Source organism: Carcharhinus amblyrhynchos, chromosome 32 (genome assembly GCF_965287045.1).
Source record: "Carcharhinus amblyrhynchos chromosome 32, sCarAmb.v2.hapA, whole genome shotgun sequence".
In the NCBI taxonomy this organism is placed as follows: Eukaryota; Metazoa; Chordata; class Chondrichthyes; order Carcharhiniformes; family Carcharhinidae; genus Carcharhinus; species Carcharhinus amblyrhynchos.
In genome coordinates this window covers 7,687,539-7,701,398 of record NC_137355.1, presented here as the reverse complement: position 1 = coordinate 7,701,398, position 13,860 = coordinate 7,687,539, and the positions used below count along the sequence as shown (strand labels likewise).

The 13,860-nt window shown below is 44.4% G+C and overlaps 1 protein-coding gene across 1 annotated transcript in view; it reads left to right on the top strand.

The window, feature by feature from the left end:
* ptpn9a (protein tyrosine phosphatase non-receptor type 9a) overlaps positions 1–13,860 on the top strand; it is a 194,066-nt gene that overhangs the window by 172,284 nt on the left and 7,922 nt on the right. Inside the window, exon 12 of the mRNA XM_080216288.1 lies at positions 6,326–6,533. Coding sequence (XP_080072414.1) covers positions 6,326–6,533 — 208 coding nt within the window. The remainder of the gene's footprint in view (positions 1–6,325; positions 6,534–13,860) is intronic.

Genomic DNA, 13,860 nt, shown 5'->3' with positions numbered 1-13,860 from the left:
CCATCCAGGTATGTGGGAACAGTCTGTTCCGCCATTCAGTTCAGTCAAGGCCAACCACTAGCTCAGTCCCATTTGCTTCGTACACCTCAACACCCTTACATAAAAATTAAATCAGCTTGGAAATTTCAATTGACCCATCACCCAGTCTTTTTTGGGATGGCGTGGCAAGAGTTTCTACTGCTTCCTCTCTCACTGTGCTGGTGAATCTACATTGCACCCGCTCCAAAACCAACGTATCCTTCCTGAAATATTATTTTACCATTGAGATGTTGAGCTGCTGTCAGGTGGCTGATCCAAAGACATTAGTTGATGAGGGTGAGGGGAATTCCCCTGTCTCTCAGTTGAACACTTGTCCGTCAACCGAGACAACCACAAACTGATGATCTGGTTGTTAATCTCTTGCTGTTTGTTGGAGCTTGCTGTTTGCAAATTAGCTGCCAGATTGCCTTGCATAACTTTGTGGATAAAAAGTAAAGGCAGATTTCTGCACAACAAGTCCGAACATGCTTTTTCAGCAGTTTAGGCTTTGCAGTTTAGTCATTGTTGTGATGTAGGAAATGCTACTGTCTATTTATGCACAGCAAGCTCCCTTAAACAGCAATATGATAATGGCTTATTGAAGATTATCGTCCAGGGCGCCAGGGAAAAATCCTCTTCCCAGCCGTGCTTTGCCACTTATTTTCTAATTTGTTTGTAGTGCACCTTGATCAGGTCTCCTCTCAGCCTTCTTTGCTCTAAGGAAAACAGTCCCAGCCTAACCATCCTCTCTTGATAGCTGTTAAGTTGCAGGCTGTAATTTTAAAGCATAGCCCATGCATATACTTCTGGGTTGCTGCAAGGCCAACAGCTTTAAGGGAACATTAAGTTCTTGAAAGGGCAGAAGGGGCCATGGTTTAAACCCTATCTGAGAGATGGGCAAGATTTGAGTGTAGCTTGTGTGCCGAAGTCTCTGGATTGAAACTTAAACCTGGACACCTGTGCTGCCACTGAAACATGACTGCCACCTAATTCATTGGCTGCACAGCATAGGTGACAAGCTGAAATTGCAAAATATGCTATATAAACTCAAGCTTTCTTGAACATTCACCTGCCTTGGGACAGTCCTGCCCTTGCTTTATAATCGCTGAGAAGCAGGAGAAGGCTATCTGGCCCCTTGAGCCTGCTCCACCGTTCAATGAGATCATGGCTGACCTTATAAGTGGATAAGCTCCACTTACCTGCCTGCTCATCATAACCCTTAATTCTTTTACTGTTCAAAAATTTATTTATCCTTTCCTTAAAAGCATTCAGCGAGGTAGCCTCAACTGCTTCACTGGACAGGGAAATCCACAGATTCACAACCCTTTGGGTGAAGAAGTTCCTCCTCAACTCAGTCCTAAATCTGCTCCCATTTATTTTGAGCCCATGCCCCCTAGTTCAAGTTTCACCTGCCAGTGGAAACAACTTCCCTGCTTCTATCTTATCTATTCCCGTCATCATCATACATGTTTCTATAAGATCTTCCCTCATTCTTCTGAATTCCAATGAGTGTGTGTATGAGGTAAACAGTGAGCAGAATCAAGTTTGCCTCATTCTAGAAATTAATCCGTTTGTGAAATGATCAAGCCTGATTTTTTTTAACAACATCGGAATATAATTAGGAGCAGTAGCTGTCAACTGAGCCCCTCAAACCTACTCTGCTATCAATAGGGTCACAGTTGACCTTCAGCCTCAATGACACTGTCCTTGCCTCTCCCATCCCATGATTCTGCAAGCAACAAAATCTATTGGTTTTGATCTTTATATACTCAGCCACAGAGCGACCACAACCCTCTGTGCAAGAAATTCTGAGTGAAGAAATTTCCCTTCAGATTAATTCTAAATGATGGACCCTTTATCCTGAGGATAAAGACTGTTCCCTATGTTTTAGATTCCTGAGCCAGTAGAAACACCCTCTCAATATCTACCCTGTTGGCCCTCTTTAGATTTTTGTATGTTTCGATGAGATCGCCTCACATTCTTCCAGACTCCAGAGCATGTAGGTGCAGTTTACTCAGCCTCTCAACATTGGCCAAACCTCTCATCGCATCTAATGAACCTTTGCTGTACTGCCTCCAAGACAATGATGTCCTTCTTTAGATATAGAGACCAAAACTGCACACGGTATTCCAGGTGGGGTGTCAGCAAAGCCCTGTATAATAGGAGCAATATTTACTTGTACTCCAATCCCTTGTGGCAAAGGCTAACATGCCTTTTGCCTTCTTACTTATTTGCTGTACCGCATACCCGAATCTAGAGGATAAAGTGGTGGGAAGAGAAAGCCTGGGAGATCTAACAGTATGCTGACCAGTATCATCACATGCAAAAGTATTTTGGAAACCAGAAGGACCATCTATAGATGGACAAAATCTCTTTCACAAAATGGTGTTTCGCTTCTTAGAGTAATAGAGTTTTGCAGCACACAAAGGGATCCTTCCACCCATTATATCCACACCACCCATCAAGCACCTACCTATTCTGACCCCATTTTCCAGCACTTGGTCCATAGCATTGTATCCTACAGCATTTCAAGTGCCCATTTAAATTCTTCTTAAATGTTGTGAAGGTTCCTGCCTCTCCCACCCTTTCAGGCAGTGATTCCCAACACCCTCTGGGTGAAACAATTTCTCCTCAGATTCCCTCTAAGCCTCCTGCCCCTTAACTTAAATCCAAGCCCCCTGGTTATTGACCTCTCCACTAAGAAGAAAGGTTCCTTCCTATTCTATCCATGTCACTCATAATTCTCTGCACCTCAATCAGAACCCCCTCAAACTTCTCTGCTTTAAAGAAAACAGAGCCAGCCTCTCTTCATAGCTGAAACACTCCAGCCCAGGCAGCATCCTGGTGAATATCCTCTGCACCCTTTCAGTGCAAGCATTAGGTGATAAGTTCATCCATTAATCCAAGCCTTCAGCTATAAATCCATAGTGGCAGCTGATATTCTCTGGACTATTCTCCCAGTTTCCTGTGGTAAAATCCATGGGTGAATCACCATCGTGGGACAACTACAACAGCAAACAGGCCTGTAGCCCCGATGGTATTCCCTCTGAGGTCTTCAACGCTGGTCAATGTTTGGTCAGATCACGTGCATTCATTGGGAGGAAAAGAAACACACTATCACAACCCACACCACAGGAACATCAGAATTACCTTCTAGAAAAGAGAGAAATCAGGCTGCGGAATTTTCCTCCTGTCCAGGAAATATTCTGACATGCTTTCTCTTGAATCACCTGTTTCTGGTGTCTGAGAAAATCCTGCCAGAAAGATGCTGTGGGCTTTGACCTTCTAGAGGAATGTCCAAGATGGTCTTTCTCACGGAAAAGTCCAAGAAAAAGGACACCAGGAATTCATTATTGCATTCATTGACTTGAACAAAGCATTTGACTTAGTAAATCATGAGGCTTTGTGGATTGTGCTCCAAAGATTAAGAAGTTTCATCACAAACTGCAATTGCTTCACAGTGGTTTCCTGAAATGTCTTGAGTGGAACCTGAATTAGAAATCTTGAATATCCAGACTTTAGTAAAACAAGTTGGGCAGCACAGTGGAACAGTGGTTGGCATTGCTGCCTTATAGCGCCAGAGACCCGGGTTCGATTCCTGGCTTGGGTCATTGTCTGAGTGGAGTCTGCACGTTCTCTCCGTGTCTTCATGGGTTTCCTCCAAGTGCTCCGGTTTCCTCCCACAGTCCGAAAGACATGCTGGTTGGGTGCATTGATCCGAACAGGCGCCGGAGTGCGGCAACTAGGGATAACTTCATTGCAGTGTTAATGTAAGCCTTATTTGTGACTAATAAATAAATAAAATAAAGGTGGCGTGATAGCCCTCACGCTAGTTACAATTTACCTGATGGTGGCCATTCACTTCATCAAAGATCAACTGCCCTCTGCTTCACCATTATATCTGACAAACTCTTTAACCTCAGTTGCCTCTACCAAAGCTAATAGATCTGCCTGATCTACAGTTTGCAGGTGACTAGTGCTAATGCCCACTCTGTGCCAGGTGCAAGCCACTCTCAATCCCTGCATTCAGAGCCTCAGCTGGCCTTTGGATGTTGGCAAAACCAAATTCTGGCCAGCCAAATATTTCACCTCCCGTCTATGTTGAAGCAGAGACTCTGGAATATGTTGAACGTTCCCCATATCTCGGCAGCCACCTCTCCCAAAAGGCCACAATTTAAGAGGCAATCCAACACCATACCTTCTGCAAGCAAAGGTTGGAAGTGTTTGTCCACAAAGATCCAAAGATGTGCAGGTTAGGTTGATTGGCCATGCTAAATTGACCCCAGTGTCAGGCGGACTAGCAGGGTAAATGTGTGCGGTTATGGGAATAGGGCCTGGATGGGATTGTCATCAGTGCAGACTTGATGGGTAGTTCCTGATGACTGATATCAAGCCACTACCACCTTCTTAAGGGAAATCAGGAGTGAGCAGCATCCTTAATGATCCTTAAGTCAGACAGCAGTTTTGATACAAGAGCAGTGTCAAGTTATGGAGCAGACTCGAGATGGTGAATGGCCTACTCCTTGTCGATATTAATGATTGGGGGGAGCTTGTGACGAATTGTTCGGAATGGTGACCACTTGTCCAACATGTTGCTTCTTGCTTTGACTCTCAAAGTCTTAATGAGACAGTGGCAGAGAAGGAAAGAAAAGGAAGCAAATTCATAGGATTCAGATCCAGATCCCACAACCTCATGGGACATCTTGCTGTTATGTGCTGAAGAATTGTGGTTTGAGAATTGGCCTGTTCAGTCACAGGAAAACCCATGGCAGAAACCCATGACTCGAACTAGACATCACCCTTGAATCAAGGGACAACTGATAACGCCCATGTCCTCTAATCTCTCACTTCCTTACATTATATTCCATCTACCACATTGTTGTTCACTCATTTAATTGGTCTAGATCATATTTCAGTCTCTTTGTCTTCTTGACAGCTTACATTCCTGTCTAACTTTATATCATCAGCAAACTTTGATACTTTACTCTTCAGCTAAGTCTTGCGAGTCGATTATAAATAGTTGAGACTCCAGCACTGGTCCTTGTGGCAATCTCCCAGTTACAGCCTGGAAATTCCACAATGTTCCCGTCTCTCTCTCTGCTTCCAGTGTGCTAACCAATGCTCTATCAATGCTCATATATGACTCCCAACTCCATGACCTCTTATTTTCCACGTTAATCTTTTACGTGACACCTGAACACACGCCTTTTGGAAATTCAAATTTGCTAAATCTACTAGTTTCCTTTATCAAGCCTACTAGTTACATCCTCAGAAAGCTCATTTATCAATTTCCCTTTTGTAAACTATAGAATCCTAGGAATCCCTGAAGTGCAGAAGGAGGCCATTCAGCTCATCGGGTCTGCACCAACTCTCTGACAGAGCATCCCACTCAGGCCCTACCTCTGTAACCCTATGTTTTTAGCCTGCTAATCCCCTTAACCTACACATTTTGGGACACTAAGGGGCAATTTAACATGGCCTGTCCATCTAACCTGCATATCTTTCGACTGTGGAAGAAAACCAGGGCTCCTGGAGGAAACCCACATAGACATGGGGAGAATGTGCAAACTCTGCACAGACAGTCACCCAAGGTCAGAATTGAACCCAGGTACTGGCGTTTTGAGGATGCAATGCTAACCACTATGCCACCGTGCCACCCTTTGTCTGATCATACTATGATTTTCCACATGCATTGTTAATATTTGCTTAGGAATAGAACCTAGTAGTTCCTGATGACTGATATCAAGCCACTGCCACCTTTTTAAGGGAAATCAGGGGTGAGCAGCATCCTTGCCAGTGGTGCTCATATCCGATGAATGAAGAACAAAAAGGCTAACTGGCCTGCCATTTCCTGTTTTCTCTCACTAAGTAATGTTCACATGACTTTGGCATTTGTTGTAGCCCCATGAGTGTTGTTTGGCAAGCTACTCGCAGGCGATTCCTAATGATCCTTAAGTCAGACAGCAGTTGTGGTACAAGAGCAGTGCCAATTTATGGAGTTGCAGGTCTGCTGTGCACAGCAGGCTCCTACTTCTGCCTTTTCCATCAGGTGGTGTTTGGAAGTGATTGTGATTTGCCCTCTCATTGCGTACCTTGATGGAGAAGCTCACACCAATCTGTTGGTCAACTTAGGGATAGCAGCAAAGATCAGTGTTTGCCCACTCTATTGGATAGTGAGTAGTGCCTGGTGCATGTGTAAACTATGGGGGGAAAAAGTTGTTTAACAAATTATTTATATATACTGTATGTGTATGTATATATCGCTGAACTGAATATATGCTGGTTTTGATTTTCTTTTCTGTCACAGTCCTACGAGAGGCGTCAGGTGATTCACTTCCAGTACCTGAGCTGGCCAGATTATGGCGTTCCATCTTCGGCGACTGCTCTCATCGACTTTCGGTCAGCTGTCCGACAGCAACAAGGACTCTCTGTCCAGAGCCTGAGCAACAGGTGGAAAGGACACCCAGGAGGACCACCCATAGTCGTCCACTGCAGTGCTGGCATTGGGAGAACTGGTATTGTATAGAACATCTAAGATGTGCTGTATTTATCGGGGTTGGGGGGGGGGGGAGCGGAATGGTGGGCAGGGGCAGGGACAGTGAAAAGAAATTGTGTTGTACAATTTTTTTTCAGTAAACTTTTTAAAAGCATTGTTGGAGTAACTCTCTGGTGATATTGTAGAAAGCAATTGACCTCCTGTATCTGGAGTTGGCAGTGCAAAACAAACAGTGAATTTCTAAGAACGAAACTGTTCAAAAACAGTTCCCGGAGAACTGTGACAGGCTGTAGGGGTCATCCAAAGTTCATCTGTTCTCCTCATTGCTCCATAACTGGCAAGAATAGGTAGACACTGTGGGCTTTTTTTTTATCTTAAGCATCGTGCAGTCCATCTGTTCTGCACCATTCTAGCCTTTCTGATCTATTTTTAAAGCTTGTTTATTAGTCACAAGTAAGGCTTATATTAACACTGCAGTGAAGTTACTGTGACTTTCCCCTTGTTGCCACACTCCGGCACCTGTTTGGGTACAGTGAGGGAGAATTTAACATGGCCAATGCACCTAACCAGCACATCTTTCAGACCATTTACCCTAGCCAATTCCCATGACAATAAGGGCCAACCCACCTAACTCGCACATCTTTTGGACTGTGGGAGGAAACCGAGCAGCCGGAGGAAACCCAAACAGACATGGGGAGAATGTGCAGATTCTGCACAGACTGTGACCCAAGCTGGGAATTGAACCCAGGTCCCTGGCCGCAGGTCCCTGGTGCTGTGAGGCAGCAGTGCTAACCACTGTGGCACCATGCCACTGATTAGTCACTGATGCTCTGAACGTGGCCATTAAATCGTCTAAGAGCTGTCCTATAATAGTTGATTTCTAAGTTGCTGAAATGTCCCCTCCTCAGCTTTTGTTTTGTTATGCAATGTCCTCACTTAACACCCCACTTCCTCCTCCCTCCACACACACACACACACACACACACACACACACACACACAACCAAAGTCAGCTTGAGTACGATGCTCTTTCGGAGAGTCGGTGCAGACTCAGTGAGCAGGAGGCCTCCTTCTACTGTGTAGGGATTCTGTGACAATTGCAAAGACTATATACAACAGTTCGTAGAGTCCCTACAGCGCAGAAGGAGGCCGTTCAGCCCATCAAGTCTGCACCGACTACAATCCCACCTAGGCCTTATTCCCGTAACACCACATATTTACCCTGCTAATCCTTCGACACGAGGGTCAATTTAGCAAGGCCAATCAACCTACTTGACCCACACATCTTTGTTTCGTTGTTCTCAACAGTTCCATTGGAGCTGTTGTTTCGAGTTGCTTATAGTAACAGGACGATGTTGTGTATGAATGTGTGGTCTTAGTTGGAACGAAGCCACTTTGAGTCTGATCATGTAACATGATGATCGTTATCGAATGCATGGGCAATCTGTTCCTACACCCTGCAGAGTAAAGACCTTTCCAGTGAAGTCCTTGTTTGTTTGTACCTTGATGTGAGTTTATCCTTTAAAAATACCACAAAGAGAACTGGTGACGAGGAGTTTGGAATCATGCTAGAAGAAATTTTAAAATATAGAAAAATCACTAATCTGTGCTGGAGACATCCAATAAGGATTAAGAAGATAAAAATATTGCTGCACCAAAACTGGCAATAGAGGGGTGCCAAATATTGATAGTAGCCTTCGAAGAAACCAAAATTTAAATGAAGATTTTGGAGAAAACAATATCGAGAAGAAGGCCGCCACATGCTCTGTCTGGAACAATACAGGGAGCATTGAAAAAATACCCTGAAACAACAAGTTAGACCGGGGGGTGTTATAAAACTCGGGAAAAAACGGGCTAAGGTCAGGGTTACCTCATTTGAAAGAAAAAGAAACAGAAATGATGTATTGCTAAACGCTTGCATAACTGTGCTTATGCAAGTCGTTTTCATAGGAAAGAATCGCAGGAGTTTTTGGCACGCAGGATCATATGATGAGAACACTGAGCGATGGAGTTCACACACTGAAAGATTCGAATACTTTGTCCAGGCGAACAAAATTGTCCCAAAGTTCCTGGGCATCATTTGGGGGAGGAGGAATGTTCAACCTCCTGCGAAGTCTGGTGCTGTCAAGAAAACCAGGCTCAGAAACCTATGCTAAGAGTGTGGAGATACTGCAGGATCATTTCTCACCTAAATCTTTGGTCATCAGTGAGAGATTCAGATTTCATAAATGTAACCAAGAAGAAAATGCGTAAATCACACAACTCCTAGCTACTTTGAAATTAGCTGAATACTGTGAATTTGAAGATGTCTTGAATGACACCGTTAGAGACAGACTAGTGTGTGGTTTAAGGAGGAAAGCCATCCAGAAAAGATTGTTCACTGAAAGCTTTTGAAGTCACAATCACTATGGAATTAGCAGCTAAGGAAGCCCAACAAGTAAGTTCACGGGGAATGAGCTGAAATCGAAACAAACACAGATTCGAAATTACCATCGATGTGTTAAAAGCAGCAACTGACTGCTGGGGCATGATGCAAAATGCAGGAATTGTGGGAAAGGGGCATGTTGAGCATGCATGTTGGAGAAAGAAAAACAAGTACCAAACAAGAATTATAAAAACACCAGAACCACATGTATCAAATAGAAAACCGAACAGAGGGAAAAGGATCCAAGGTGTACAACAAGGGTGTGTTAAAGGACCAGAGTCACAGTCAGATGATGAACTATAGTTGAATATCCTGACTATTGCAGGTGCAACAAACCATTATTGGGTCACTACTGAATGGACAACTGGTGAAAATGGAAATGGACACCAGGGCAGCAGTTTTGTTGCTACCAGGAACTGTTTACCAAGAGAAACTGCGACAATTCAATTCAGTCAGCTTTAAAGTACTGATGGATAAAGATAAGTGTAGCCCTGAAGGTAAGTTGCTAAATTGGGGAAGGCTAATTTCAACAATATTAGGCAATATTAAGAATGTAGTTTGAGGGCAAATCAACATCTGGCATGTGGGAGGCTTTCAAGTGTACGTTGATAGGGACTCAGAACCGGCACATTCCTGTAAGGATGAAGGATAAGTATGGCAAGTTTCGGTAACCTTGGATAACGAGAGATATTATGAGCCTAGTCAAAGAGAAAAAGGAAGCATTTGTCAAAGCTAGGAGGCTGGGAACACACGAAGCAAGTGTGGAATATAAGGAAAGTAGAAAGAAACTTGAGCAAGGAGTAGGGAGGACTAAAAGGGGTCACGAAACAGCATTGGCCAGCAGGATTAAGGAAAATCCCAAGACTTTATACATATATAAAGAGTCAGAGGTTTGCCAGGACAGGGTTGGTCCACTCAGGGACAAGGGAGGGAATCTATGTGTAGAGCCAGAGGAAATGGGTAAGGTATTAAATGAGTACTTTGCATCAGTATTCACCAGAGAGAAGGACTTGCTGGATGATGAGTCTAGGAAAGGGTGAGTAGATAGTTTGAGTCATGTTGAAATCAAAAAGGAGGTTGTATTGGAGTTCTTGAAAAACATTAAGGTAGACGAGTCCCCAGGGCTGATGGATACACTCCAGAATACTGAGAGAGGCAAGGGAAGAAAGTGCTGGGGCCTTGAGAAATCTTTGTATCCTCACTGGCTACAGGGGAGGTCCCAGAGGATTGGAGAATAGCCAATGTTGTTCATTTGTTTAAGAAGGGTAGCAAAAATAATGCAGGTAATTACAGGCTGGTGAGCCTTATGTCAGTGGTAGGGAAATTATTGAAGAGGATTCTTTGAAACTAGGAAATAAGTGGATGAAACATGGAGGCAACATGCTTTTGTGAAGGGGAGGCCATGTCTCATTAACTTGATCGAGTTTTTCAAGGAAGTGACAGAGACGATTGATGAGGTAGGGCAGTGGATGTTGCCTACATGGACTTCGGTAAGTCCTTTGACAAGACTGGTGCAGAAGGTGAAGTCACATGGGATCAGAGGTAAGCTGGCAAGGTGGATACAAAACTGGCTCAGTCATGGAAGACAGAGGGTAGCAGTGGAAGAGTGCATTTCTGAATGGAGGGCTGAGACAAGTTCTTCAGGCTTGAGTGCTGGCATCTTTGTTGTTTGTAATAACATATAAATGATTTGAGGAAAATGTAACTGGTTTGATTCAGTAAGTTTGTGGACGACACAAAGGTTAATGAATTTGCAAATAATATTGAGGACCATCAGAGGAGACAGCAGAATATAGATCAGTTGGAAACTTGGGCAGAGAGATGGAGTTTAATCCGGACAAATGTGAGGTAATGCATTTTGGAAGGCTTAATACAGATAGGAAATATACAGTAAATGGCAGAACCCTTAAAAGTATTGATAGGCAGAGAGATCTTGGTGTACAGATACACAGGTCGCTGAAAGTGGCAACGCAAGTGGAAAAGGTAGTCAAGAAGGCACACAGCATGCTTACCTACATCGGCCGGGGCATTGAGTTTGAAAATTGGCAAGTCATGTTGCAGCTTTATAGAACCTTAGTTAGACCGCACTTGGAATATAGTGTTCAATTTTGGTAGCCATGCTACCAGAAGGATGTGGAGGCTTTGGAGAGGACGCAGAAAAGATTTACCAGAATGTTGTCTGGTATGAAGGGCATTAGCTATGAGGAGAGGTTGGACAAACTTAGTTTGTTCTCACTGGAACAATGGAGATTATGGGGCAAACTGATAGAACTCTGCAAGATTAAGAGGCATGGACAGAGTGGATAGTCAGAAGTTTTCTCCCAGGTGGAAGAGTCAATTACTAGGGGGCATCAATTTAAGGTGTGAGGGGCAAGGTTTAATGGAGATGTACAAGGCAAGTTTTCTGCACAGAGGGTGGTGGGTGCCTGGAACATACTGCCAGTGGAAGCAGATATGAGAGTGATTTTTAAGGGGCGTCTTGACAAATACACAAATGGGATGGGAATGGAGAGATATGGTACCCAGAAGGGTAGGGGGTTTTAGTTCAGTCGGGCAACATAGTCGGTGCAGGCTTGGAGGGCCAAAGGGCCTGTGCCTGTGCAGTAATTTTCTTTGTTCTTTGTTCTATATCACCTTAAAACCCTCAAAGATAAGACTAAAATCCTATACTGGAGAAGTGGTTCCGTAAAGGTGTCGTATCGATGTAAAGGTGCAGCTAAATGTACAGACTGCAGACTTGTCCCTGCCTGTCATTCAAGCTAATTATCCAGCCCTACTGGGGAGAACTGGCTAGGGAGCATTAAGCTAAACTGTCTGTGTGGAGTTTGCACATTCTCCCTCTATCTGTGTGGGTTTCCTCTGGTGCTCCAGTTTCCTCCCACAGCCCAAAGGTGTGCGGGTTAGGTTGGCCATGCTAAACTGTCACTTAGTGTCTTGGGATGCATAGATTAGAGGGATTAGCGGGGTAAATATGTGGGGTTATGGGGATAGGGCCGAGGTGGAGATGTTGTCGGTGCAGACTCGATGGGCCAAATGGCCGCCGCCTCTGCACTGTAGAGTTTCTATGATTCTATGAAGTGGGCCAAGGTGAATCTCATGTCGGAGTCTGAAGCAGCTCTACCAAAGAAACAAACCATTGTTTTTAACAGAGAACTGGGAAACATGAGAAAAGTCTCCACCAAGCTAAAGGTTAAGGGGCAAAAGCCAATTAGGATGCTTAAAGGCTAGGTCAGTGCCATTGAGGTCAAGGCAGCATCAGAGAACTGGTCAAGATGAAGGTCCTTGAATCCATCCATGTAAATGATTGGGTCCGGCCCTTGATGAAAGCTCGGGATCTTTCATACGTGTGAGATTAAAGTCACTATCAATCCAATAGTGTGTGTGGAGCAATACCTTCTGCCTTTAATTGATGATTTATTTGCTGGGTTGGTTGGAGGCCAGCAATTCAGTGAAGTTTATCTCCAGATAAATGTGGATTTTGATACACAACAATATTTGACAATCATGACACAAAGTGTTATTCAAATATAAAAGACTTCCATTTCGCATTATATCCGCACCTACATTGTTCCACTGTGCTATGGATCAAATTCTAAGCGGACTAGAAGGAGTCCAGTGCTACTTAGACGATACCCTAGTTACTGGAAAGAATAAAGAAGAGCATTTTCAAAGTTTAGATGTTACACTCAAGAGACTGGAAGATCCCAGACTACAAGTACGGAAGGATAAATGTGAATTCTTCAAATTGTCTATTGAGTACCTGGAGCACGTCATAGCTGCAAAGGGACTGCACAAATTGCCTTCAAATGTAAAAACCATAAGTGAGGCACCTACACCTCAAAATGTAAATCAACCTCAGTCACTTTTGGGCTTATTAAACTATTACGGAAGTTTTGTCCCTAATCCAGCAACTATTCTCAAACCTTTATGCAACTTATTGTGTCAAAACAGGGAATAGAAATGAGTGGATCAGTGCAGGGAGGCCTTCATACAAGCTAAGGAGGCATGATAAAAGTCAGAAATACTCGTCCACTTTGATCCAAAATTACTCTTGCAACTGGCTTGCGATGCATCACCCTGTGGAGTAGGAGCAGTGTTTCCCACGTAATCTCAATTAGAAGCCAAGTGAAGAGAAGCCTCAAGATCCTTGAACAAAGCACAGATAGAGAAGGAAGTTGTCGGCATCATTTTCGGAACTGAATGTTTTTACCAATACCTATGTGGAAGGAAATTTACTAATGGACCATCAACCACTGACAATGATCCTTGGACTGTACACTGATATTCTGTCTCTGGAGAAAGCTGGATGCAGAGATGGCCATTGCTGTTGTCACACACACCCCAACACACACACACACACACACCCCAACACACACACACACACACCCCAACACACACACACACACACACACCCCAACACACACACACACACACACACACCCCCCAACACACACACACCCCCCAACACACACACACCCCCCAACACACACACACCCCCCAACACACACACACCCCCCAACACACACACACCCCCCAACACACACACACCCCCCAACACACACACACCCCCCAACACACACACACCCCCCAACACACACACACCCCCCAACACACACACACCCCCCAACACACACACACAAAACACACCCCCAAAACACACACACACACACACAAAACACACCCCCAACACACACACACACACACCCCCCCAACACACACACACACACACACACACACACCCCCCCAACACACACACACACACACACACACACCCCCAACACACACACACCCCCAACACCAACACACACACACCCCCAACACACACACACACCCCCAACACACACACACACACACACCCCAACACACACACACACACCCCCAACACACACACACACCCCAACACACACACACACACACACACA